At 44.2% G+C, this 24,793-nt stretch overlaps 1 protein-coding gene across 3 annotated transcripts in view; it reads right to left on the reverse strand.

Annotated features, from left to right (window-relative positions):
- Positions 1-8,530: 8,530 nt before the first annotated feature.
- The window catches only part of CALCOCO2 (calcium binding and coiled-coil domain 2), a 34,475-nt gene continuing 18,212 nt past the window's right edge, over positions 8,531-24,793 (reverse strand). The window contains exons 5-14 of one of the 3 annotated variants that reach the window (XR_008495244.2): positions 23,952-24,077; positions 22,144-22,232; positions 21,692-21,761; positions 20,694-20,816; positions 20,310-20,396; positions 17,115-17,210; positions 12,966-13,101; positions 11,091-11,119; positions 9,641-10,557; positions 8,531-8,880 (exon numbers count right to left, since the gene is read on the reverse strand). Coding sequence is in view for 2 of the 3 variants with exons in the window: in XM_054460010.2 (XP_054315985.1) it covers positions 10,390-10,557; positions 11,091-11,119; positions 12,966-13,101; positions 17,115-17,210; positions 20,310-20,396; positions 20,694-20,816; positions 21,692-21,761; positions 22,144-22,232; positions 23,952-24,077 (924 nt within the window). In the remaining variant the exon portion in view is untranslated. Of the gene's footprint in view, positions 10,558-11,090; positions 11,120-12,965; positions 13,102-17,114; positions 17,211-20,309; positions 20,397-20,693; positions 20,817-21,691; positions 21,762-22,143; positions 22,233-23,951; positions 24,078-24,793 lie in introns of all 3 variants that reach the window. The other 2 variants (XM_054460010.2, XM_054460008.2) reach the window with 2 other exon arrangements.

Below are 24,793 nucleotides of genomic sequence, written 5' to 3' on the forward strand. Positions count from 1 at the left end.
GCTCCACACCCACCCCTCCCATTCCCCCACAGCTGGGTTTGCTGTTTCTCCAAACAATTTAGTGTTAACAACATAAACCCTGGTCCAGCCTGGCCTCCTGCAGCTGTGCGGCCTTCAAGTCTTTATCCTTGCTAAGCCTTGGCTTCCTCATCTATAAATGGGTTTAATAACAGCACTTACTTATAGTAAATGCCGAATATATGTTGGGTTTGAATAATGATGAGGAAAGCTAGGGCCAGAGATTTGCACTGAGGAGAATGAACAGAAATCTGTCCCTGTTCTTCTTCTTCCTTTTTTTTTTTTTAGATGAGTCTTGCTCTGTAGCCCAGGCTGGAGTGCAGTGGTGCAATCTCGGTTCACTGTAACCTCCTCTTCCCGGGTTCAAGTGATTCTCACGCCTCAGCCTCCCAAGTAGCTGGGATTACAGGCACCCACGACCATGCCCAGCTAATTTTTGTATTTTTAGTAGAAATGGGATTTCACCATGTTGGTCAGGCTGGTCTCGATCTCTTGACCTCAGGTGATCTGCCCGCCTCGGCCTCCCAAACTGCTGGGATTACAGGCATGACCCACCACACTCAGTCTGTCCCTGTTCTTGGGAGCTGATCAGAGGAATAAGACAGGCATGCATCAAAATAAATGCACTTGGTTGCCTCATCTAATCAATGGTGCAAAAGCATCAATCTTGAAAACAATTTCTAGTTACACCTTGTAGTATATTTTGGGTTCTTGTTTGTTTGTTTGTTTTGGAGATGGAGTCTTGCTCTGTCGCCCAGGCTGGAGTGCCTTGGGGTGATCTCGGCTCGCTGTAAACTCCACCTCCTGGTTCAAGCAATTCTGCCTCAGCCTCTTGAGTAGCTGGGACTACAGGTGCCCGCCACCTCGCCTGGCTAATTTTTTGTATTTTAGTAGAGATGGGGTTTCACCCTGTTGCCCAGGCTGGTCTTGAACTCCTGAGCTCAGGCGATCCGCCTGCCTCAGCCTCCCAAAGTGCTAGGATTACAGGCATGAGCCACTGTGCCCGGCCCCTTTTAGTACATTTTGTCTTCCTAGTCTATTTTGAGATGTTATTCAAGTAAATGTGTGTCCCCAGGGCTCCAGCAGGCTCACAACAGGAAGCAGCAGTCAGGAAGTACAAAGTGGCAAGCAGGACACTGCGTCAGAACATGTTCTGGACCCACTGGCAGGTGAGGTTTGCTGAATTCTACACAACAGCAGCTACCATGTCCCTCTGTGTTCTGGAGCCAGGGGAGGCTTCCAGACAGAGGGGGCTTCTCTCTGTAATTTGAGGGAGATTATTGGCTCAGGCAAAGGTGAGAGGGTTTAAAGAGGAGAAAAAGAGAAGAACCGAGCAGCCGCAAGCTGGAGAAAGCCCTGGGGACCTTGTAGAGATCCTCTTCTGGGGACAAAGACCATGAGGGGTCATAGGTGGCAGAGCAGAGCACAACATCCCAGGGAACAGATGTTGAAGATGGATTAGACCCTGACAACGGATGTGAAATATTGACCCAGCGAAAAGTGCCTGGTGTTTGCACAGGCCAAATCGGTGCAGCAGCTTCCATGGGAGGAGGGGCTGGAAAGTACCCAGGTCCGGAGGTCACTCTCCACACTCCCACACACTCTCCCAGGGCCCACAAGTCAGTCTCCAGCTCAGGGAGGATTTAAAGGAGGATGCCTGTGTTGGAAATCAAGGCAGGCATTCACGGGCATGCACGCACACATGCACACATAGTCTTTTTTCTTTCCTTGAAGGCTCAGCTAGTTCTGTTTGTGTTTAAAAAAAAAAAAAAAAAAAAAACAGAGAGAGAGAACACTCACCTAGGCCAGGCATGGTGGCTCACACTTGTAATTCCAGCACTATGGGAAGCCAAGGCAGGAGGATCACTTGAGGCCAGTTCAAGCCCAGCTTGGGCCACATAGCAAGACCCTGTCTCTACAAAAAAATTTTTTTAAAAATTAGCCAGGTGTCGTGGCATGTGCCTGCAGTCCCAGCTACTCAGGAGGCTGAGGGAGGAGGACTGCTTGAGCCCAGGAGGTTGAGGCTGCAGTGAGCCATGATCACACCACTCCTGCCTGGGTGAGATAGAGTGAGACACCGTCTCAAAACCCAAAAAAACTCACAAGCTCACCTATATACAGAAACAACTAGATGTACTGGGTCGTGGTGGTATATGCCTGCAGTCCCTGCTACTCCAAGGCTGAGGTGGGAGGATCACTTGAGCCCAGGAAGTGAAGGTTGCAGTGAAGTATCGCGTCACTGCACTCTAGCCTGGGTGACAGAGCGAGACCCTGACTCAAAACAATGTTTTAAAAAATGGATGGAAATGCTAATAATTGTGTTTGGTTGATGTAACTATACTTAAGTTTTGTACTTCATGCATTTCAAGTGTTCTTTAATGAGAATAAATTTTTTTAAAGAGAGAAAAAAGCTTATCTGCCTGTCAACATTAAGTTCCTAAAATCAAAGGTTTCTTTCTAGTCCTACCCTACTAGTATTTGACACTATTGAACTCATTTTCTGAAACTATTTTCTTGCTTGGCTTTCAGGCTGCCCATTTTCTCCTGGTTTTTCTTGCCTTCAGGGATGGCTTCTGGTCCCCTGCCTGACTCCTAAAGTTAGCATTATTCAGGGTCTGTCCTCAGCCTGCCCTATCTTTTCTCTCCAGATTTGCTCATCCACTCCCTTGGTTTCAGTTATGCCACTCACATCAGGAATAACCTGCAGCTCCAACCCAGCTCTTTGCTGAAACATTTATCTCATTGCCTACTGAATATCCCCACAAGACCCTCAAATTCAGTTAAAACTTGAACTTCCCTCCCTGAAGGCTGCTGTTTCTTCTGTGTGTTCTATCTTGATTGGCTGGGTCAGAATCCTAGTAATCATTTATCTGCCCCTACCTTTCTGTAGTGGGTTGAATGGTGCCCCCCCACCCAAAAAGAGATGTTCACACATGCCACCAAGCCTGGCTTTTTCTTTTTTTGTAGATAGGGGTCTTGCCACATTGCACAGGCTTATCATACCCTTTATATAGTGAACAAGTAATGCCTTATATGACAAAAGATATAAGCATCTTGAAGAAAAGACTTATCCTGGATTAGCCAACTGGTCCCTAAATCCAATGACATATGTCCTTATAAGAGGGCACACAGAGCACACACACTGAGGAGAGGCGGCGGCATAGGGAGGAGGCACTGTGGCCATGGAAGCAGGTTTTGGAGTGATGCCACAAGTCAAGGGACACCAACAACCACTGAAAGAATGGACTGTCCCCTACAGCCTCGGGATGGAGCCTTGTCTCTCACTATGCCCCACTAGAACACTATACCCTCACCTCACACATGGTTGCAATTCCCTCATCTCAACATGCTCTTTGAGATAATTATAGATTCACATGCGGTTTAAGAAATATGGCCGAGTGCAGTGCTGGGAGACTTGCAACCTGGGATTCTGAGCCACTCCTATATCTTCCTAACACATTCCTTCCCCACCCTTACCCTACCCCTTGTTAGCGCAAATAAGCTTGTTAATGTGGCTCAACTAGGTTGTGGTGTCTTTCAGGACAGAAACTGATTTCTTTTTATGTTCTAGTATTTTTGCTTACAAGTCCTTTGCATTCTGGTACTGCTTCTCCTTCTGCCTTTGCAGAGAACCTCAGAATACATTCCCCGTGTCTGTCTGCCATCTCTGTCTCTCTGCCTCTTCCAAAGCACACTTCTCTAACATCCTTAACTTGGGCTTTCAAAACACCTTTAATTAACACTGAGGTCCCACAGCTGCCAAGTCCTTAATTTGCAGGATGACTTCCCTTATCTTTTAAGAGTCCTTAGAGCTGCCGGTTAGCTCAGTTGGTCAGTGTAGTGCTGTGAGTATCTTTACGTTGCTTTTCTGGGTGGTTTTCTCCTTTCCCCATCTGACTGGGAGAGCCCTGAAACCGAAGACTTTTTCCCCCAGCAGTTTCCGAGCTCCCTGAGGGCAGAGTCTTCATTAATCTTGTAGATCCCTCAGGGGAAGAACTTTTTACTTTTTAAATCCTGGTCTGATACTAGCTCTGCACACTGTGGGTGCTCAACAAATGTTGATTGACTGAGCAAACAATGAATGTAGTCCCCTGGAGCGTCATATTTCTCCTTTCCACAGGGAGAAAGTAATAACATTAGGCAGAGCAGGCTGGATCTCTTAATGTGATTACCTGAGATTTGCGGGCCAGTGACTCTGTCCCCCAACTTTATTGGGTACATCCATCTCCACAGAATAGATATTACCAAACAGAGACCACTAATGCTGTTGGTCAAATGGTGGGCTATCACTAATTCCCTTGACCCTATTAATCTTGATTCTATTGCACTGAAGCTGCTGCCTCGAGTCCAAGATAGGGGGAGAACACAGCATAGTTGTGGCAGTGATTGTACTGATATTAGCGTAATCTATCCAAGTTCAACAGTGTTTAACTTGCTCTGTGTTTGTATTTGAGACATCCTTCATGTCTCAAATGATAATTTGAGATCCAATTCACAATGCATAAGATGCATCCACTTAAAGTATATAACTCAGCCGGGTGTGGTGGCTCAGGACTGTAATCCCAGCATTTTGGGAGGCTGAGGCAGGGGGGATCACTCTATGTCAGGAGTTTGAGACCAGCCTGGCCAACATGGTGAAACCCATCTCTACTATAATACAAAAACTAGCTGGTTGTGGTGGCACACGCCTATAATCCCAGCTACTCGGGAGGCTGAGGCAGAAGAATCACTTGAACCCGGGAGGTGGAGGTTGCAGTGAGCCCAGATCACACCACAGCGCTCTAGTCTGGGTAACAGAGTGAGACTTTGTTTCAAAAAAAACAGTATGTAACTTGATGGTTTTTAGTATATTTGGTCGTGTAACCATCTCCACAATGAAGTTTAGAACATTTTCTTTATCCTCCCAAAAGAAACTCCATACCTATTGGCAGTCACTCTCCATTTCCCCCCAACCCCCAGCCCTAGGAAACCAATCTATTTTGTTACTACAAATTTGCCTATTCTGGACATTTCAAATAAATGGAATCATACAATAATGTGGTCTTTTGTGACTGGCTTTTTTCACCTGGCATAATTTCAAGGCTCATCCATATTGCAACATACATGACTACTTCCTGTTTATTGACAAATAATATCCCATTGTATGGATACACCATATTTTATTTATCCATTCATCAGCTGATAGACATTTGGGTTGTTTCCACCTTTAGCAAGTTATTTCTGCATGTTTCAGCTTATTCATCCATAAAAATGAGTTAATAGCTGCCTTGTCTTGGAGGATTATGAGAGGCACACAGGGAATATGTGAAATACATTCTAAACTATAAATCGGTACAAGAATGTAATGATATTTTATTACTTTAATTTTTTTTTAGAGATAGGGTCTCAACTCTGTGGCCCAAGCTGGAGTGCAATGGTGCAATCATGGCTCACTGCAGCCTCAACCTCCTGGGCTCAAGGGATCTCTTGCCTCAGCCTCCCCTGTAGCTGAGGCTACAGGTGCATGCCACCACACCTAGCTTATTTATTTATTTATTTATTTTGGAGAGACGAGGTCTTGCTATGTTGACCGGCTGGTCTCCAACTCCTGGCCTCAAACAATACCAGCATGGGGTATTATAGGTGTGAGCCATTACACTGGCCTAAAGACTTTTTTTTTTTTTTGAGATGGAGTCTCACTTTATCATCCAGACTGGAGTACTGTGACGCGATCTCAGCTCACTGCACCCTCAACCTCAGCCTCCCAAGTACCTGGGATTACAAGCATGCCCCACCACACCCAGCTAATTTTGTGTGTGTGTGTGTTTTTTTTTTTTTTGAGACAGTCTTGCTCTGTCGCCCAGGCTGGATTGCAGTGGCATGATCTTGGCTCACTGCAAACTCTGCCTCCTGGGTTCAAGTGATCCTCCTGCCTCAGCCTCCTGAGTAGCCCAGACTACAGGCACCCACCACCACGCCTGGCTACTTTTTGTATTTTTTTTTTTTAGTAGAGACAGGATTTCACCATATTGGCCAGGCTGGACTTAAACTCCTGAACTTATGATCCACCCGCCTCGGCCTCCCAAAGAGTTGGGATTACAGGCATGAGCCACCACTCCTGGCTAATTTTTCATATTTTTAGTAGAGATGGGGTTTCAACATGTTGGCCAGGCTGGTCTTGAACTCCTGACCTCAGGTGATCTGCCCACCTCGGCCTCCTAAAGTGGTGGGATTACAGATGTGAGCCACCATGCCTGGCCCTAAAAACTTTTTTTTTTTTTTTGAGATGGAGTCTTGCTCTGTCACCCATGCTGGAGTGCAGTGGTGCGATCTCCGCTCACTGTAACCTCCACCTCCTGGGTTCAAGCGATTCTCCTGTCTCAGCCTCCCGAGCAGATGGGATTACAGGAGCCCACCACCATGCCCGGCTAGTTTTTGAATTTTTAGTAGAGATGGGGTTTCACCACGTTGGCCAGGCTGGTCTCGAACTCCTGATCTCGTGATACACCTGCCTCAGCCTCCCAAAGTGCTGGGATTACGGGCATGAGCCACTGCACTCGGCCAAGACTTTTTTTTTTTTTTTTTTTTTGGAGACAGTCTCACTCTGTCTCCCAGGCTGGAGTGCAGTGGTGTGATCTTGGCTCACTGCAAGCTCCGCCTCCCGGGCTCACGCCATTCTCCTGCCTCAGCCTCCCGAGTAGCTGGGACTACAGGTGCCTGCCACCAAGCCCTGCTAATTTTTTGCATTTTTAGTAGAGATGGGGTTTCACCATGTTAGCCAGGATGATCTCGATCTCCTGACCTCGTGATCCACCCACCTCGGCCTCCCAAAGTGCTGGGATTACAGGCGTGAGCAACGCGCCCAACTAAGACTTTTTAATATTTATATGAGAGCAGCTAAAGAAAGCACTGGGGCCAGTGTAACTTCACTGAGCTTATGGCCTATTGTTGGTTAACTCAGGGCAATCAGATGAATATCTCTTTGGATCTCGTCTCTATGTAGAGTCCATTTTGCTTTTTTCCCAGGTAATGGACTGCATCCACATTTCATCCACATTTGTTCCTAGGAGACCAGGTTAGAGTATGCTTACCTCGGTGTAAGCCACTGCCACCGTAGAAAATCAAATCACAGGAGAATGATATTTGAACATCAAGGCAGTCACATTTCATCCCAATTTTTAGGAAGACCAGGGAAAAGAGCTGAAGCTATAGGTGTTAAGGCCTAGGTTTACCAAATATCTTGCCAACTCTCCTTTTTTTTTTTTTTTTTTTTTTTTTGAGACAGAGTCTCGCTTTGTTGCTCAGGTTGGAGTGTAGTGGTGCGATCTTAGCTCACTGCGACCTCCGCCTCCCGGGTTCAAGCAATTCTCTGCCTCAGCCTCCCGAGTAGCTGGGATTACAGGTGCTTGCCGCCACACCTGGCTAATTTTTTGTATTTTTAGTAGAGATGGGGTTTCACCATGTTGGCCAGGCTGGTCTTGAACTCCTGACCTCGTGATCCACCCGCCTCGGCCTCACAAAGTACGGGGATTACAGGCGTGAGCCACCATGCCCGGCCTTTTTTTAAGTTAGCTTTCTTTCACACTCACATATGCCAGGGTGACTTTCTTCTCCCTTCACTGCCCATCCAGTAAGCATGCTAAGGTAATGCAAAAACATTTTTAATATTAGACCAAGAGAAAAGAAATTAGGAAGGAAAACCTGTTGCCATAACAAGTACAAAGATTCAAAAATTCAACTCAAATATATACTATTTGCTCCCATAACTTCCTATTTTTTGCAGGTATTTTACAGCTATATAACGTGTGGGTGCAAGGAGGATGGAGGAAGGCCAGGGTGGGCAGTGGGTTATATGAGAACTATTGTTGGCTGGGTGCAGTGGCTCAAGCCTGTAATCCCAGCACTTTGGGAGGCCGAGGCGGGTGGATCACGAGGTCAGGAGATTGAGACCATCCTGACTAACACGGTGAAACCCCGTCTCTACTAAAAATACAAAAAATTAGCCGGGAGCGGTGGTGGGCGCCTGTAGTCCCAGCTATTCGGGAGGCTGAGGCAGGAGAATGGTGTGAACCCAGGAGGCGGAGCTTGCAGTGAGCGCCTACTGCACTAGCCTGGGTGACAGAGTGAAACTCTGTCTCAAAAAAAAAGAATTATTGTTTACTACTAGTGGCTGCCTGGAGCATAATTTCCCCCTTCAAAGCCTTGGTAAGAGCAGCTGGGGATAATGAACAGTGGTTAAAGATGCTTTGTTTTACACCCAGCAAAAAGGGTCATTAACACCTCTACTGTTTTTTTTTACCAAGCCCTGTGGAAGGGCTCCTGCTGCTGTTGACAATCATGGTAACCCTCGGGGTAGCAGGGGCAAAGGGGTGGGTAATTCACCAGAAAATGGTATTCACTGATTTGGATTATGTGCACCACTGTTCCTCTCCATTCATGTGCTTAATTAAGAGCTGACTAGTACAAAATAAATGAAACTGCAATTCTTCACTGGAACTATCTGGGGAGCAACAGAAATTCTGTAGGGAGGGTATGTGCCAGAAAAACTCCTTTATTACCATCTCCCTATTACATTTCTATTCTAGGGTTAGTGTTAATCTCAGGTCTTATTCTTAAGGCAGCAAAAGGCTTGGAGAAGTAGTGTAAGTTTCATCTTCATTTTATCAAGGATGAAATCAAAGCAAGGAGCTGTGACTAGGACAATACAGTTAGTCTAGGGCATAACTCCCAACCACATTAGGGAAAGTCCAGTAGGAATGCAGAGCTATAGTTGGCTCAACCCTTATTCATGACATCGTGTTTCACATCATTCAAAAGTTTTTGTAGAAGTCTCTGTAGTGACCAGCTGATACTGCCTGGGAGTTATTTCCATTTGTTCAGTCCCTGAGAGGAGAGAAAATGGAATTATTACTTTCTTATAGTTCAATTAGGCAAATTTGGATAGAGGGCATTGAACTTAGTTCACAAAGGGTGTCAAAATCCACACTGCTCCTTTTAAAAAAATGCATTGAAAGTTACAGCAAGAAGTCAGGGCCTCGGGCCGGGCACAGCGGCTCACGCTTGTAATCCCAGCACTTTGGAGGGCTGAAGTGGACGGATCACGTGAGGCCAGGAGTTCGAGACCAGCCTGGCCAACATAGTGAAACCCTGTCTCTACTAAAAATACAAAAATTAGCTGGGCATCGTGGCACACACCTGTAATCCCAGCTACTTGGGAGGCTAAGGCATGAGAATCGCTTGAACCTGGGAGGCGGAGGCTGTAGTGAGCCAAACTGTGCCACTGCACACCAGCCTGGGTGACAGAGCGAGACTCTGTTTCAAAAAAAAAAAAAAAAAAAAAGGCCAGGGCCTCGGATTTCACAAACTAATGTTTCATCACCTCCTTCCCCACCTCAGGATAACTACCAGGACACTCTTTTTTGTTTAATACTTAAGACAGGTGAAGAGAAATCATTGGTGGGGTCTGCCCTTCCCATAGTCCTTTTGATCACAATTTTCCCATGAGCTTCAAAATAGAAGACCATAAATTGAAGGTTTATTTTAAATTACCTAAGTCCCTGAAATAGAAGAGTAATTTATTTTTAGTATTAAAGAGATTAACAAGTTGTCTCATTATTCTGATTTATCCATATTCAAAACTCACCTACTCAGAAAACTGCAAATCCATAGTTGCTAACAATCCCTATTTAACCATTAAGAAAGGATTTACAACAATAAAAGCTATGTACATAGGAAATATCAGAGAGTAGAAAGTGCTAACCAGAGGTACCCAGAAAAGCTTTCTGTGACTGAAACAATACTTCCTGTCTAAGGTTCAGGAGTAAGATGCTTCTTTGGGGGCTGAGAAATTAACATGAGAAACCTTTGGTATCCAAATTGGATTTCTGAGCTCCTTGCCACGGCATTTTTGGCTAGTCTAAAGCAATCATTTGGAGAAAGCAACACCGAGGATGAGGGGGAAGGAATTCTCAACCTCGGACCAATCTCTGGCCCCAGGGTTAGGACTGAGAACAAATACACTCAAGGGCTGACTTTGAATGGCAGTGGGACAACTTGGAAAACTAATCACTTAGTATCAAGTCAGGCCTGTTGTGAATACCCAGGTTGGCTCCATCCCAGGGCCCTTGTACTGAGACCCTCGGAAGAATGACAGGTGAGAGGATGATACAGCTAGAGCTATGTGACTTAAAGGTAGCAACCCACAAGGATGGCAGCAGAAGCCCTTAACAGTGACCTTCAGATCAGTGACATAACTCCACTGTTAGTGGCAGCAGGTCTGAGTAAATCCCTAATAATTTCAGGTTAGGCAGGATCTTGACTCATATAACTCATGGTAGAAGCTATAGGTTCTATTCTATAAAATCTCTGTATACATCCAAGAGGTTGGGACACTCATAGAGAGTGGCAGAACACGTGGTCTTCAAAGATCTGCTTCTCTGTAGCTGGGAAGATCTTGTCACAAATTGGACAATTCAAACAAAGGGGCTGCATCTGCTGTTGCTCCAAGATGTGATCACAAATATCATCTGCTTTGCAGATAGGGCATTTCTTGATGGAGAGCTGGGAGGAAAAGCAAAGAGGTCAGTACAAATGTAAGCTATATGTGGCACAGATGTGGCCATCCTGTCTTCCACTGTATCCTCGGTGCCTAGCATAATGACTGGCACATGGTTAGGCACTCAAGAAATAGTGAATGAATGAAGAGAATGCACATTTGGAGATGCTTACCAGGCTTCGTCTAACCCCAGAATTGAAAGGGCCTAATATTGCTGAAATAGCCAACATAGCTTCTAGCCTTGAAGGGGCACTGGACAGAACTTGTTTGGCTAGCTGCCTGGTTCAGATCTCCTCCCTACTTATGCTACCAAACAACTCAAAGGTATAGATCCTAAGTAAAATGCTGATGGATGAACTGTGCTTTCGTCTCCCTTCCACAACAGGCTGGCTCAGCCTTGGGCCCAAAACAAACTGATCCAGCTGACTTCTGGAGTTATCAAAATGAACCTGTCTCCCTATGGTTCTCCTATGAACTGGAGCGGGAAGGGAAATTTTCAAGTGCTTTGTGGGAATATTCTCATGAATCAAATACTTACCGGGCTGGGGGAAGAACTTTCTTGGATACCTGAAAAGAATAAAAAAGATCTCATTCAATGAGAAAATACCATCCCTAGCTTCTCCAACTGCGTTCTGGCAGATATTTCCTGTAACTTTCATTGTTCCCTTTCTCCTCACTGCCTCTGATTCTTTCTCTCTCATATGTATACCATTCCTTCTGATAGAGGGGATCTAGGTCAATGATAAGGTGAAAAGAAAACATAAATAATGAAATCTTTTTTTTTTTTTTTTTTGAGACAGAGTCTCACTCTGTCGCCTAGGCTGGAGTGCACTAGTGTGATCTCGGCTCACTGCAGCCTCTGTCTCCTGGGTTCAAGCAATTCTCCTGTCTCAGCCTCCTGAGTAGCTGGGATTACAGGTGCCTACCACCATGCCTGGCTAATTTTTGGTAGTTTTAGTAGAGACAGGGTTTCTCCATGTTGGCCAGGCTGGTCTCAAACTCCTGACCTCAAGTGATCCGCCTGCCTCGGCCTCCCAAAGTGCTGGCATTACAGGAGTGAGCCACGACACCCAGCCTGAAATTGTATTTTCATTATTTCAAATAAAATTACAAATGAAAATTGTATTTTCATTTCACACACACACACACACACACACACACACACAGGCTTTATATATATATATATATATATATATATATATATACTGTATAACATATATATAGACTGTATAATATATATAGACTGTATAACATATATATATGTTATACAGTCAGAAAAAACAACAAAGCTATTTTCAGAGTAGGGAAAATGAGATTTTAATAAAAATATTAACAATTTAACGACTATCTGAGAATAGATTTTAAGACTGTATCCACAGTCAGGTACGATGGCTCACATATTGCAGCATTTTGGGAGGCCGAGGTGGGTGGACTGCTTAAGCTCAGGAGTTCGAAACCGGCCTAGGCAACATGGCAAAACCCCATGTGTACATAAAATACAAAAATTAACTGGGTGTGGTGGCTGGCGCCTTAGTCTCTGCTACTTGGTAGGCTGAGGTGAGAGGACCGGTTGAGCCCGGGAGGCGGAGGTTGCACTGAGGTGAGAGGATCGGTTGAACCCAGGAGGCGGAGGTTGCAGTGAGCCAAGTCCACTACTATGCCCAGCTAATTTTTGTATTTTTAGTAGAGACGGGGTTTCACCACGTTAGCCATGCTTGTCTCGAACTCCTGACCTCAGGTGATCTGCCCACCTCGGCCTCCCATAGTGCTGGGATTACAGCACTTATTTTAAAGAAAAAAATAAACTTGTTACCTGTTATAAACATCTGGTTGTAACTCTAAAGATAATACTGCTGCTTTAAACTGTCCCAAAAAGTAAATGAGATCTCATATTGTTTTTGGAGACAAATGAGAAAAGCTCCCTGTTTGGCAAGGACATGTTACCCCAAGTCCTTTTCACCCCCATTTCCTGTCCTACCGTCGAGGAGTCTCTGTGGAGCACGTTTCTGTCGTCCTTGGTGGCATCAGGGTGGCTGCTGTAACCGCTAGTTCCTGGGCGGCATAACTTGCCTCTCTTGCTACCATTTCAAAACTTTAATTAGCTTCCTCAGCTTTGTATGTGTATATCTTCTACATAAAGACATTTCTCTGATTTACACATTTGGAATATAGCCATGGGACTCAATTTGTGTTTGCTGCCTCTAGGCGAATGATCTGATTTGTGTCTTCTGGATTCAGATTTATTTCTCAATTAACACTTCTCGCCTGGCAATCTTTCTACTGGGTCCTCAGCTTCTGCCCAGCAAGTCTTAACAATGAGACTGGTCTTAATTAGCACCTCAGAAACAAAAATTTAGTAGGGGAAAGGGATGCAGGCAGGGTACTTCCAGTTGGAATGGGAAAGTTGTCTTACCAGAATATGGGTTTCCATAGACAAGTCCTGGATTTTGTCCTGCGCCTCCTTCATCTGAAGTAGGTACTTGATATGGCAAAGAATTAAAATCCAGACCCATGTAACTGAGCAATCTGCTGTTCTCCCTCTTCAAAAGCTAAGGATAGAGGATTTATAGACATGTTGAAAGACAATACCAAGAATGGCCACCAGGAACTGGCTAGGAGATGCCCCTCCCAGGTGGTTCTCAATTAGCAATGTGGCACTGGAGAAACTCAATAATCGATAATCCATAATTCTTCAGAAGAGAAGGCAGCAGTTTCAATATTCCAAAGATCTAAGTTCTTTATACCTGAATTTATTTATTTATTTATTTTGAGTCAGAGTCTTGCTCTGTCACTCAGGCCAGAGGGCAGCGGCACCATCTCGGCTCACTGCAACCTCCGTCTCCCAGGTTCAAGTGATTCTTGTGCCTCAGCCTCCCAAGTAGCTGGGATTACAGGCACCCACCACCATGCCTAGCTAATTTCTGTATTTTTAGTAGAGACGGGTTTCACCATGTTGGCCGGGCTGGTCTCGAACTCCTGACCTCAAGTGATCCGCCCGCCTTGGCCTCCCAAAGTGTCAAGATTACAGGTGTGAGCCACTGTGCCCAGTCTATACCTGAATTTAAATATATTTACTGTATTTTGTTTATATTAATACAAAAAAGAATTTTAAATCTCTAAATACATGCCAACTAAAGGGAGGAACAAATGTGTCGATATATGAAAGTGGCAGGAGCTATATTAACGCTGCAACTATTCTGATAGATATATTAATGTTGAAACTATTGTATATTATTATTATTGTTGTTAAATTTGTTTTTTTTAGAGACAGGGTCTTGCTCGGTCACCCAGGCTGGAGTGTAGGGTGAGATCATAGCTTACTGCAGCCTTGAACTCATGGGCTCAAGCAACCCTCCCACCTCAGCCTCCTTAGTAGCTGAGACTATAGGCACACGACACCATGCCTGGCTGATTTTTAAATTTTCTGTAGAAATGATAGGCTCTTGCTTTGTTGCCCAGGCTGGTTTCAAACTCCTGGCTTCAAGTGACCTTCCTGCCTTGGCCTCCCAGTGTTGTATATTATTGAGAGCAGAATATTTTTCAATTTCTTTCCTAGAATAATTTCTTACACAATGCAAATATTCACCTAAAATAATTTTTCCTTCTTCATGTCTTATCCCATTCAAATGGATATATCAACACAGAGAATGAGTAAGAAGGCAGGGTGGGAGGGAAGTAATGAAAAAGAGAAAAAAATTACTAAAAGTGGCACAGGCAGCATTTCAAGTTCTTAGGAAAAAGAAAATAAGCAAATTTCCCTTATCATCTTAAGAGGGCTTTACTACAGTTCTTTTTTTTTTTTTTTTTTGAGACAGAGTCTTGCTATGTCGCCCAGGCTGGAGTGCAGTGGTGCAATCTCAGCTCACTGAAACCTTCCACTTCCTGGGTTCAAGCGATTCTCCTGCCTCAGCCTCCTGAGTAGCTGGAATTACAGGCGTGCACCACCACACCTGGCTACTTTTTGTATTTTTAGTAGAGAGGAGGTTTCACCAGGCTGGTCTTGAACTCCTGACCTCATGATCCACCCGCCTCGGCCTCCCAAAGTGCTGGGATTACAGGCATGAGCCACTGCGCCCAGCCTACAGTTCTTAACAAAGCTTCCAAATACCAAATCTTTCCCTTTGTTTTGCAAACTGTGTGTGCACCTGCCCCCCCACAATCAAACTAACCCAGGAAAACAGGGATTTCAAACTCAAGGTATAAATTAAGAGAATGGGAATAGGCCGGACACAGTGGCTTATGCCTGTAATCCCATCACTTTGGGAGGCTGAAGCAGGCGAATCGCTTGAGCCCAGGAGTTCAAGACCAGCCTGGGCAACGTGGTGAAACCCCCTCTCTACTAAAAACACAAAAATTAGCTGGGTGTGGTGGTGCCCACCTGCAATCCTAGCTACTCGGGAGGCTGAAGCACAAGAATCGCTTGAATCTGGGAGGTGGAGGTTGCAGTGAGCCAAGATGGTGCCACTGCACTCCAGCCTGGATGACAGAGCAAGACTCTAAAAAACAAACAAAACAAAAACAAAACAAAACAAAAAAGAGAGAACGGGAATAACAAGACTAGAAAGAGAACCCAAAAAGCCTTCTGCAATTATGAAACACATTGGCATAAATGATATAATCAAAAGTAGAAACTGAGGGAGAATTAATGTTTTAGTAGGTATGAAGTTTCAATGTTGCAAGATGGAAAAGTTCTGGAGATCTGTTGCATAGCACTGTGATGCACTTTACTGAACTTTACATTATTAAGATGGTAAATTTTATTTTATTTTATTTTTTTGAGACGGAGTCTTGCTGTGTTGCCCAGGCTGGAGTGCAGTGGTACGATCTTAGCTCACTGCAAGCTCCACCTCCTGGGTTCATGCCGTTTTCCTGCCTCAGCCTCCCGAGTAGCTGGGACTACAGGCGCCTGCCACCAAGCCCACTAATTTTTTTTTTTGTATTTTTAGTAGAGACGGGGATTCACCATGTTAGCCAGGATGGTCTCGATCTCCTAACCTTGTGATCCGCCTGCCTCGGCCTCCCAAAGTGCTGGGATTACAGGTATGAGCCACCGCGCCCGGCCAAATTTTATGTGTTTTAACTGCAATTTTAAAAAGAAAAAAATAGTAAAAATGATCACTAGGAGGCATAGGCCAGAAGGATTATAGAGGGTAAAGATCAGGCAGGAGGCGGAGGTTGTAGTGAGTCACGATCATGCCACTGCATTCCAGGCTAGGCAACAGAGTGAGACTCCGTCTCAAAAAAAAAAAAAAAAAAGGCTGGGTGCAGTGGCTCATGCCTGTAATCCCAGCACTTTGGGAGGCCAAGGCGGGTGGATCACCTCAGGTCAGGAGTTCGAGACCAGCCTGACCAACATGGAGAAACCCCGTCTCTACTAAAAATACAAAACTAGCCAGGCGTGGTGGCACTTGCCTGTAATCCCAGCTACTCAGGAGGCTGAGGCAGGAGAATCGCTTGAACCCGGAAGGTGGAGGTTGTGGTGAGCTGAGATCATGCCATCGCACTCTAGCCTAGGCAAGAAGAGTGAAACTCCATCTCAAAAAAAAAAAAAAAGGGTAAAGATGAAGAACTGATGGAAGTATAGATACAGGAGTAGCAGCCAGAATGCATAGACACCTATTCTTTGATGCTGAGCAAGAACATGAGAATGGGCCGGGCGTGGTGGGTCATGTCTGTAATCCCAGCACTTTGGGAGGCCAAGGCAGGAGGACTGCTTGAGCCCAGGAGTTTGAGACCAGCTTGGGCAACATAGCAAGACCTTGTCTCTACTAAAAATTAAAAAAAAATCAGCTGGGCATGGTGGCATATGCCTATAGTCCCAGTTACTTGGGAGGCTGTGGCAGGACGATCACTTGAGCCCAGGAGATCAAGGCTGCAGTGAGCCAAGCTTGTGCCACTGCACTCCAAGCCTGGGTGACAGATTGAGACCTTGTCTCAAAAACAACAACAAAAAAAAAGAAAAAAAAAAAAAGAAAAGAAAGAACATGAGAATGACCTTGACTTCAAGTACAACCACTTTATTTTCTGCCATACCATCTTCAGTCAATCAATAATAAATGTTGGTTGGATGAATGAATGAACCAATGAATGAATGAATGAATGAATGAATGCACAGCATTTATTAGGGGCCTACCATGGGTCCAGCACTGGTACAGACCACCACTTCTGCTCCTGGTTTGGCAGCAGAGAAAAAGGAAAAAGTTGTGCTGTAGAAAAGGAGTTCCCCGCTAGCATAAAGTTATGTAGGACGTTATTCCCCTATCCCCCAAGGCAACACATATTAGCTGTGAAGTTAAAAGCAAAAATAAGTTAGGTCTTCAACAGTGTGGCTTCTTTCAAGGTTACTACTGCCATGCCAAACAAATTTCAGTTGTAGAATAAAGACAGGGTTTTGTGGTAGATTAGGAAATTAGATTAAATTTACTCTTTGTTTAGGAACAACTGTTTCACCCACTGTCCCAGAAAGGGCCCTTAATTTTTTATTTTTATCACTACATCTCTGGGCCACCCTGCTCCTTCCCCTTAAAACCTTGGGGTTTTCTACCCTCTTTCACACACTTACATCATTTTCTCCTTCCAATCTCTCTTTCTCTCTCTGCAGAGCATTACATATAATTTTATTCTCACTCAGTCTTTTTGACAGATCAAAGTTTTCATCCTGTCAACAATAAAAAAAATTAGGATTAGGATCACATATTGCAGTCTGGGTACAAGGTGGGAAATTGTAGAGAATCTGGCACTGCAAAGCAGGGAGACTGAGATGGAGGAGAACGCAACTGGGAGGAAGAAATGGTACTATGGGCAGGGTGCTAAATTAAAGTGACTTAAAAAAACACCTGAAGGCCTGAGCTGGCATCAAGATGCCAGTTTTTTGTTTTTTTTGTTTTTGGTTTAGCTGAGGGTATAAGTGACCAAGGAGGGAAAAAGCACCTTGGGGAAAATCTCAAGACTGACTTATCAGAATTAGGGATAAATGAAATCTTGTTGAATCCCACCCAACCATGAAAACAATAACCTTTGTTTTGAATAAACATCTCACTCAGTGAAGCCTGAAGCACTTAGGTTTGGGTTGGTATGATTCCTTCCTACAGTGTGAGGATAGGCATCTGGGCTCAAGTTACATGAAGGAAGAAGCAACACAGGAAGGCAGTTGTCCAAGGATACAAGGAGCTCAGACTGGGGTCATAAGCATCCCAGTGTGATGGGTTGACCTAACTGGTTTCATGCTTCAGAGCTTCCCATCTTCTACCTGCATACATACACGTGCATACCTCACAAACACACTTAAGCTAAGCCTACTAGTTGCGGTTTTTCATCCAAGATTTTTTATTTGAATGCTGGTGCCCAAACTGCTGTGTGTGTCTAGCCGACCCTGAGGTAGTAATGCAAGAGGGGGCTACCCAGTGACAGTGCTGACTGCAGGCTCCTTGCTTCCCATCCCCATTGGCTCCTGCTGGCTCTTCTAGTCCTGCTTCACTTCCTCAAAAGGCAGAAATAAGAAAGGGCTCTCTGAGTCTGCACAGAAACCTGCTTGATAGTTACAAAAACCTTCCCTGAGACCTGTGGCTAAGTTGGGGCCAGTATTTCCAGGGACCTGCATGCTAGTTTCTGGCCATACACTACATCCCTCTTTTTAGTGGAAAGATAACTTTCTCACCTTAACAAGGGTGTACCATCTTCTGGACTTGGTCTAAGAACCACTAATCTTTGCACCTCTTGCTTTCCTGCACCCCCTTATCTCTGTCACCTACCAGTGCAGCCGCCCTGAGTTGGCTGATCTGTTTGTGAAGTTGTTGACACTCTTTGTACTTCTCTAAGAAATAGGCTTTCCTGGCCTCTACCTTTGCCTTAAGGCGTTCCACCTCTTGTGCTAACTGCTCCTCCACAGTTAGTGCTGCTCTCTTGTTCCTAGGCTCCTGAAGCATAAGATACACAGTCCTCATATTTAGTGGCCTTTTAGGATGTATGAGGAATTAGGATTGCTATCAACCAGGTGGGGAGCCTCTAGGTCTTGAAAAATATTCCATGAAAACTAAGAAAATTGGCCGGGTGCAGTGGCTCACACCTGTAATCCCAGCACTTTGGGAGGCCGAGGTGGGTGGATCACCAGAGGTCAGGAGTTCGAGACCAGCCTAGCCAACATGGCAAAACCCCGTCTCTACTAAAAATACAAAAATTAGCCGGGCATCGTGGCAGGCGCCTGTAATCCCAGCTACTCAGGAGGCTGAGGCAGGAGAATAGCTTGAACCCGGGAGGTGGAGGTTACAGTGAGCTGAGATCAGGTCAGTGCACTCCAAGCTGGGTGACAGAGCAAGACTGTTTCAAAAAAAAAAAAAAAATATACACACACACACACACACACACACACACACACACACACACACATATATATAAAAGAAAACCAAGGAAATCCATACCTATCACAAAGAGTTTCAAACCTTTTTTTTTTTTTTTTTTTGAGACGGAGTCTCGCTCTGTCGCCCCAGCTGGAGTGCAATGGCGCGATCTCAGCTCACTGCAACATCTGCCTCCCAGGTTCAAGCGATTCTCCTGCCTCAGCCTCCTGAGTAGTTGGGATTACAGGCGCCCACCACCATGCCTGGCTAATTTTTGTATTTTTCGTAGAGACGGGGTTTCACCATTTTGGTCAGGCTGGTCTCGAACTCCTGACCTCAGGTGATCCACCTGCCTCGGCCTCCCAAAGTGCTGAGATTACAGGCGTGAGCCACCGCACCCAGCCGGGACTATAGATTATTTTAAACAGTAATTTATTTGCTACATCAGAGGTCACAAACTGGAATGTGCCTATAGAGAGCAGGCAAGAAATGTAATCAAATGAAGGAATTGAATGCAATAAAACAGTGCAGACTGCAGCCAGATGGAAAATCTACAGGGACAGCAGCTACTCAGCTCTAGCTATTGCTGCTGCACAGGAATGTGGGCTCAGTGTTGCTAGGTCTTTTCATTTCCCAAAGGAAGTTGGAAATACAAATTTTTATGGGAAATATTCCTATTTTTAAATGTTGGTAACTACTTTCTAAAACATTTCTGTGGTCTGACCTTGACCTATGATCTGCTGATTTGCAAACTTTGTTCTACTCTTTCCTATATCATGCTAAAGCATACAGTATCTTAGATACATTAGGTACTCAATGGTTGACTGGATGATGCACATATGATGTGAATTACAATCCCAATGACTGGATATCCCTCGGACATCAGGATTTCTCATGTCCTTGGATCAACTAAGTAAATGGGGCTTCCAGGCACCTGTCAACACCATGGGGACTCTTTTTCAACAATATATTACAGGAAATTATTAGTCAATTAGGCTTTCATTCCTACATAATTGATAATGATGATAATTGCTAATATATTAATTATAACAAGATTTGCTTTGGGTGGTATTTTTCCTGTCGTAGAGCCCTTTATAACCATTCGTCTGCCCCCATTGTAACTCTGTAAGAAGAGGGTAGGGGTTATTCTGTGTGAGCCCTAGTCCAAGGATCTAGTTAACTACATCTTGTCATGAAGTTTAACTTGCAATATTCCTTTATCACTTATCACATATTAGAAATGCCCACTTCTAAACATTTTGTAAATGGCAGATTCTCTGTCCTTTTGGCTAGAAAGCAAAACACCTAGAGGTGAACACTCTCTTATTTATCCTGTCCATCAACCGGAAAATAGGCCCATATCCTTTTCTTCTATATCCCCATAGGCTCCCTCCCACATAACCAACCAAGGACAGACATGCCATTAATTCCTGTTGTTTCTTCATTGCAGTAGTTTCATTCTGCTTCATTTGCTCCACTGTCTGCTCGAGCTTCTTCTGGTCCTTCCTCTGCACAAAAAGAGATTTCAGTACCATTGCTGGGAAAACACACACATGCACACACACACCATGGAAGGGCCTGCTAAGCTAATGAGCAAGCAGGATGCATAGGGAGAGGCAAGTCTTCTCTTGTCAGTTTCTGAAGAAAGCCATGAGCTATCTCATTTCAGATAGTTTCCTCTGAGCCCTTTCCTAAAGCCAGTGACATCCAGGTATATTAAAGAACATTAAAATGTTCTTTATACAAAGAACAATGTATATTTTCTTGCAAATGCCTAAAAGTGTTGTTTTCTCTCATGACTCTACCTGTTCAGTTAAACTGAGAAAGAGGTGGTCATTTTCCTTTTTCAGTTGCTCTAACTGCTCTGTCTTATCTTGATCTCCCTGAACAAGCTTCTCCATTTCTTTCTCTTGAGTTGACAGCTGGGCCTAAAACAAAAATAGTGAACATAACCAAGATATAAAAGAAGGAAAACAAAACAGGAACAATGCTTTTTAATGTACAATAACAAAGAGATGTGTTTCCCTAGCAACTCCCAACTGCCAACTGAGTAAAATTAGACAAACCACTCTTTAAAGCACCTCTTTAAGGCATAGCTTCCTAAAAATGAGAGCAGTTCTGCTATCTGCTCTATATTCCAGACTTCTGAGTACGATTTTGCTTGAAAAGATTAAAGTTTGATTATTGATATAGATGATTGTCATCTATATTAAGAGCTCATGGTAAACTACCTTAGTAATACATGAACAAATCACTAAGTTCCTTGTGAATCATGATTTTTTTTTTTTTCTTGAGACAGAGTCTTGCTCTGTCACCCAGGCTGGAGTGCAGTGGTGCAATCTCTACTCACTGCAACCTTTGCCTCCGGGGCTCAAGTGATTCTTCTGCCTCAGCCTCCCGAGTAGCTGGGATTACACGTGCGCCTGTAAATTAGCACGCCCAGCTAATTTTTGTATTTTTAGTAGAGATGGGGTTTTGCCATATTGGCCAGGCTGATCTTGAACTCCTGACCTCAGGTGATCCACTTGCCTTGGCTTCCCAAAGTGCTGGGATTACAGACATGAGCCACTGCGCCCGGCTGTGAATCATGATTTTTTTTTTTTTTTCAAAGCAGGGGCATGGGTAGGGTGGAGGCTTACCTGGTCCAAGAATGGAAAATACATAACCTGAAACTTTAGTGTGATACTTTGAAAAGTATGCCATTAGGCACTCACTGCAATGAAATACATCCTTCTAGGCCACCAAATTGGAGCAGTGGTAAGGCTAAGAAAATATCCTTTGACAAATGTATGGCATTACCTACCTGAAGCTGATCCACTCTGATTCCCATCTTCTCATTTTCTGAGGACATCTTCTGGTTTTGTTCTTTCAGTCTGTAGAGGTGGAGATAACTATGTGAAAAATTCACTGATTCCAGGTCAGCTACCCCTGGCCTTAAGTGATTTAAGGCTGGCTTGGCCCTAAGCCTGCAGAGTTATTTAAAAATCTACTAGTCTCCATTGCAGTTCTGTTTTGGCTTCCTGACTCCAAAAAACTGCAAGTATTCAATCCCTAAAGTTAATATTTGAAATCAGATCATTTTTCCTGACTATTCTGATACCAATTTTCTAATTCATGATTCAAAGGGTGGAGAATCACACCTATCAACGTCATAACACTGTTTTCTCACAAATTTCAGAAATCTAATCTGACTATACTTAAGGGTACTGATGGTACAGCAGCTCTTCCCCTCCCAGAATTATGGGACACACTCACTGAAGCAGCTCTGTCTCCCAATAGTCCTTCTGTTCTTTCACTTTCAGTTCCAACTTCTTATTGATGCTCTGTAGAGTTTCTAGCTCCTCCTATAGATTGAAACACCATCAAATGGACAGACTATTTCTATGACTTTTGAATGAGTATCTTAGGCAGGCAACAAATATTTATTGAGCACTTACTATATGTCAGGCATAGCACGACACAGCAGTAAATGAAATACTCACATAAAAGGAAAATGTTCTTTTTTTTTTTTTTTTTTTTTTTTTTAAAGACAGCGTCTCACTCTATTGCCCAGGCTGGTGCAGTGGTGCAGTCTTGGCTCACTGCAACCTCTGTTGCCCGGGTTCATGCGATTGTCCTGCCTCAGCCTCCCAAAGTGCTGGGATTACAGGCATGAGCCACCGCACCTGGTCACAAAATGCTCTTTTTATATTAAAAATGCATCACCTTAATTTCTCATTCCACTGGAGCTTATAATTTGTTCATTAAACAAATATTTACTCAGAGCCTATTCCACACTAGACACTGTTCTTGCATTGCAGACACAACAGTGGACAAAATAGACAGAACTGCCCTTTTCCTCGAACAGCGCTGTTCAATAAGTGAGAGCTACATATAATTTTAAAATCTTAGTAGGCACATTTTTAAAAAGGTAAAAAGAAACAGATTAATTTTAATAATAGTGTATTTGTGTATACATATATATATTTTTTTAAATTTTTTTTTTGAGATAAAGTCTTGCTCTGTTGCTCAGGCTAGAGTGCAGTGGTGTGATCTTGGCTCACTGCAATCTCTGCCTCCCGGGTTCAAGCAATTATCTTGCCTCAGCCTCCTGAGTAGCCGGGATTACAGGCGCATGCCACCATGCCTGGCTATTTTTTTTTGAGACAGAGTCTTGCTCTGTCGCCCAGGCTAGAGTGCAGGGGTGTGATCTTGGCTCACTGCAACCTCTGCCTCCCAGGTTCAAGCAATTCTCCTGCCTCAGCCTCCCGAGTAGCTTGGATTACAGGCGCCTACCACCATGCTTGGCTAATTTTTGTATTTTTAGTAGAGACGGGGTTTCACCGTCTTGGCCAGGCTGGTCTCAAACTCCTGACCTTGTGATCCACCTGCCTCGGCCTCCCAAAGTGCTGGGATTACAGACATGAGCCACCACGACCGGTCTCCTGGCTAATTTTTGTATTTTTAGTAGAGACGGGGTTTTGTCATATTGGCCAGGCTGGTCTCGAACTCCTGACCTCAGGTGATCCACCCACCTTGGCCTCCCAAAGTGCTGGTATTACAGGTGTGAGCCACCGTGCCTGGCTAAATGATTGTATATTTAACCGAATGTACCTAAAATATCATTTCAACATATCAACAATTAAAAGGAGATATTCAGCCAGGGACGGTGGCTCATGCCTATAATCTCAGCACTTTGGGAGGCTCAGGTGAGTGGATCACCTGAGGCCAGGAGTGTGAGACCAGCCCGGCCAACATGGTAAAACCCTGTCTCTAAAAAATATAAAAATTGGCTGGGTGTGGTGGTGATCACCTGTAATCCCAGCTACTCGGGAGGCTGAGGCAGGAGAATCGCTTGAACCTGGGAGGTGGGGGTTGCAGTGAGCCAGGATCACACCCTTGCACTCCAGCCTGGGTGACACAGTGAGACTCCATTTCAAACAAACAAACAAAACTAATGCCTGTTCAAAGATACTGGTATAAGAAGGTGAGATCACAGGCAAAACAGAATATGGTGCTGGATAGGAGGCACCATCCAATTCTGATCTCCATGTTCCAAGGTCACCTATAACCAGCAGCCATACCTGCTTCTTTTGGAGCTCGGCCTGCATGTCTGAGTTCTGCTTCTGGAGGCTGACACAGTTGTCCTTCAGCTCCTGGTTTTCTTTGCAAAGCTCCTTGTTGTGCTGCTCAATCTCTTCCACCTCTCCCTACAAAAGAACATTCCATAAACTATATTCCAAGTCCCTCTAGCAGAAAATTCCCATAGGTTAGGATGGTGAGGGACTGGCTGATTCCCATTCACTGCACTGACATCTATGTATCCCAAATGGGGGCTGCTCCTTAATACCTAGGTAAGGGTATAATAGAGGTATGTCTTTATAATTGCAGCAATACCAAGAAAGGCAAACAAAAATTAAAGCCATTAAAAGTTAAAAGGAACAATGATACAAGAATGTAGCTTTTTCTTGTAGACGCTTAGTATTGTTTGTCTCTCCCAATGGACTTAGCTCCTTGAGGCCAAGGACAGTGTTTTAACTGATTCTTCGTTGTGTTCCCAGTGCCTACCATAGTGCTGGATGAAGAGTAGGTGTCCTGTTAAATGATGAAGTAAGAAAATGAATCTAATACTCATGTATGACAGACAGGCTGTAGGCCAAAACTGAAAGAGATAAGAATATTTGGTGCTTCTCTCCTCAAAGGAGCTTTTACATTTACCATGGTGATAAGATGTGTAGATGACAAAAATTAAGCAATTGGAAAAGTTAAAAGAATAACTGAATGCCAGCTGAGTTAAAGAAGTTTTAGAAAAGAAGAAATCATTTATTGTTATGATTCTTGTTAACATTCCTAAGTCATTCCTGAGTGAGTCCATGTGAGTACTATATACATTTTTTCCAATGATATCCATTAGATATTCAATAAA

Source organism: Pongo pygmaeus, chromosome 19 (genome assembly GCF_028885625.2).
Source record: "Pongo pygmaeus isolate AG05252 chromosome 19, NHGRI_mPonPyg2-v2.0_pri, whole genome shotgun sequence".
Classification (NCBI taxonomy): domain Eukaryota; kingdom Metazoa; phylum Chordata; class Mammalia; order Primates; family Hominidae; genus Pongo; species Pongo pygmaeus.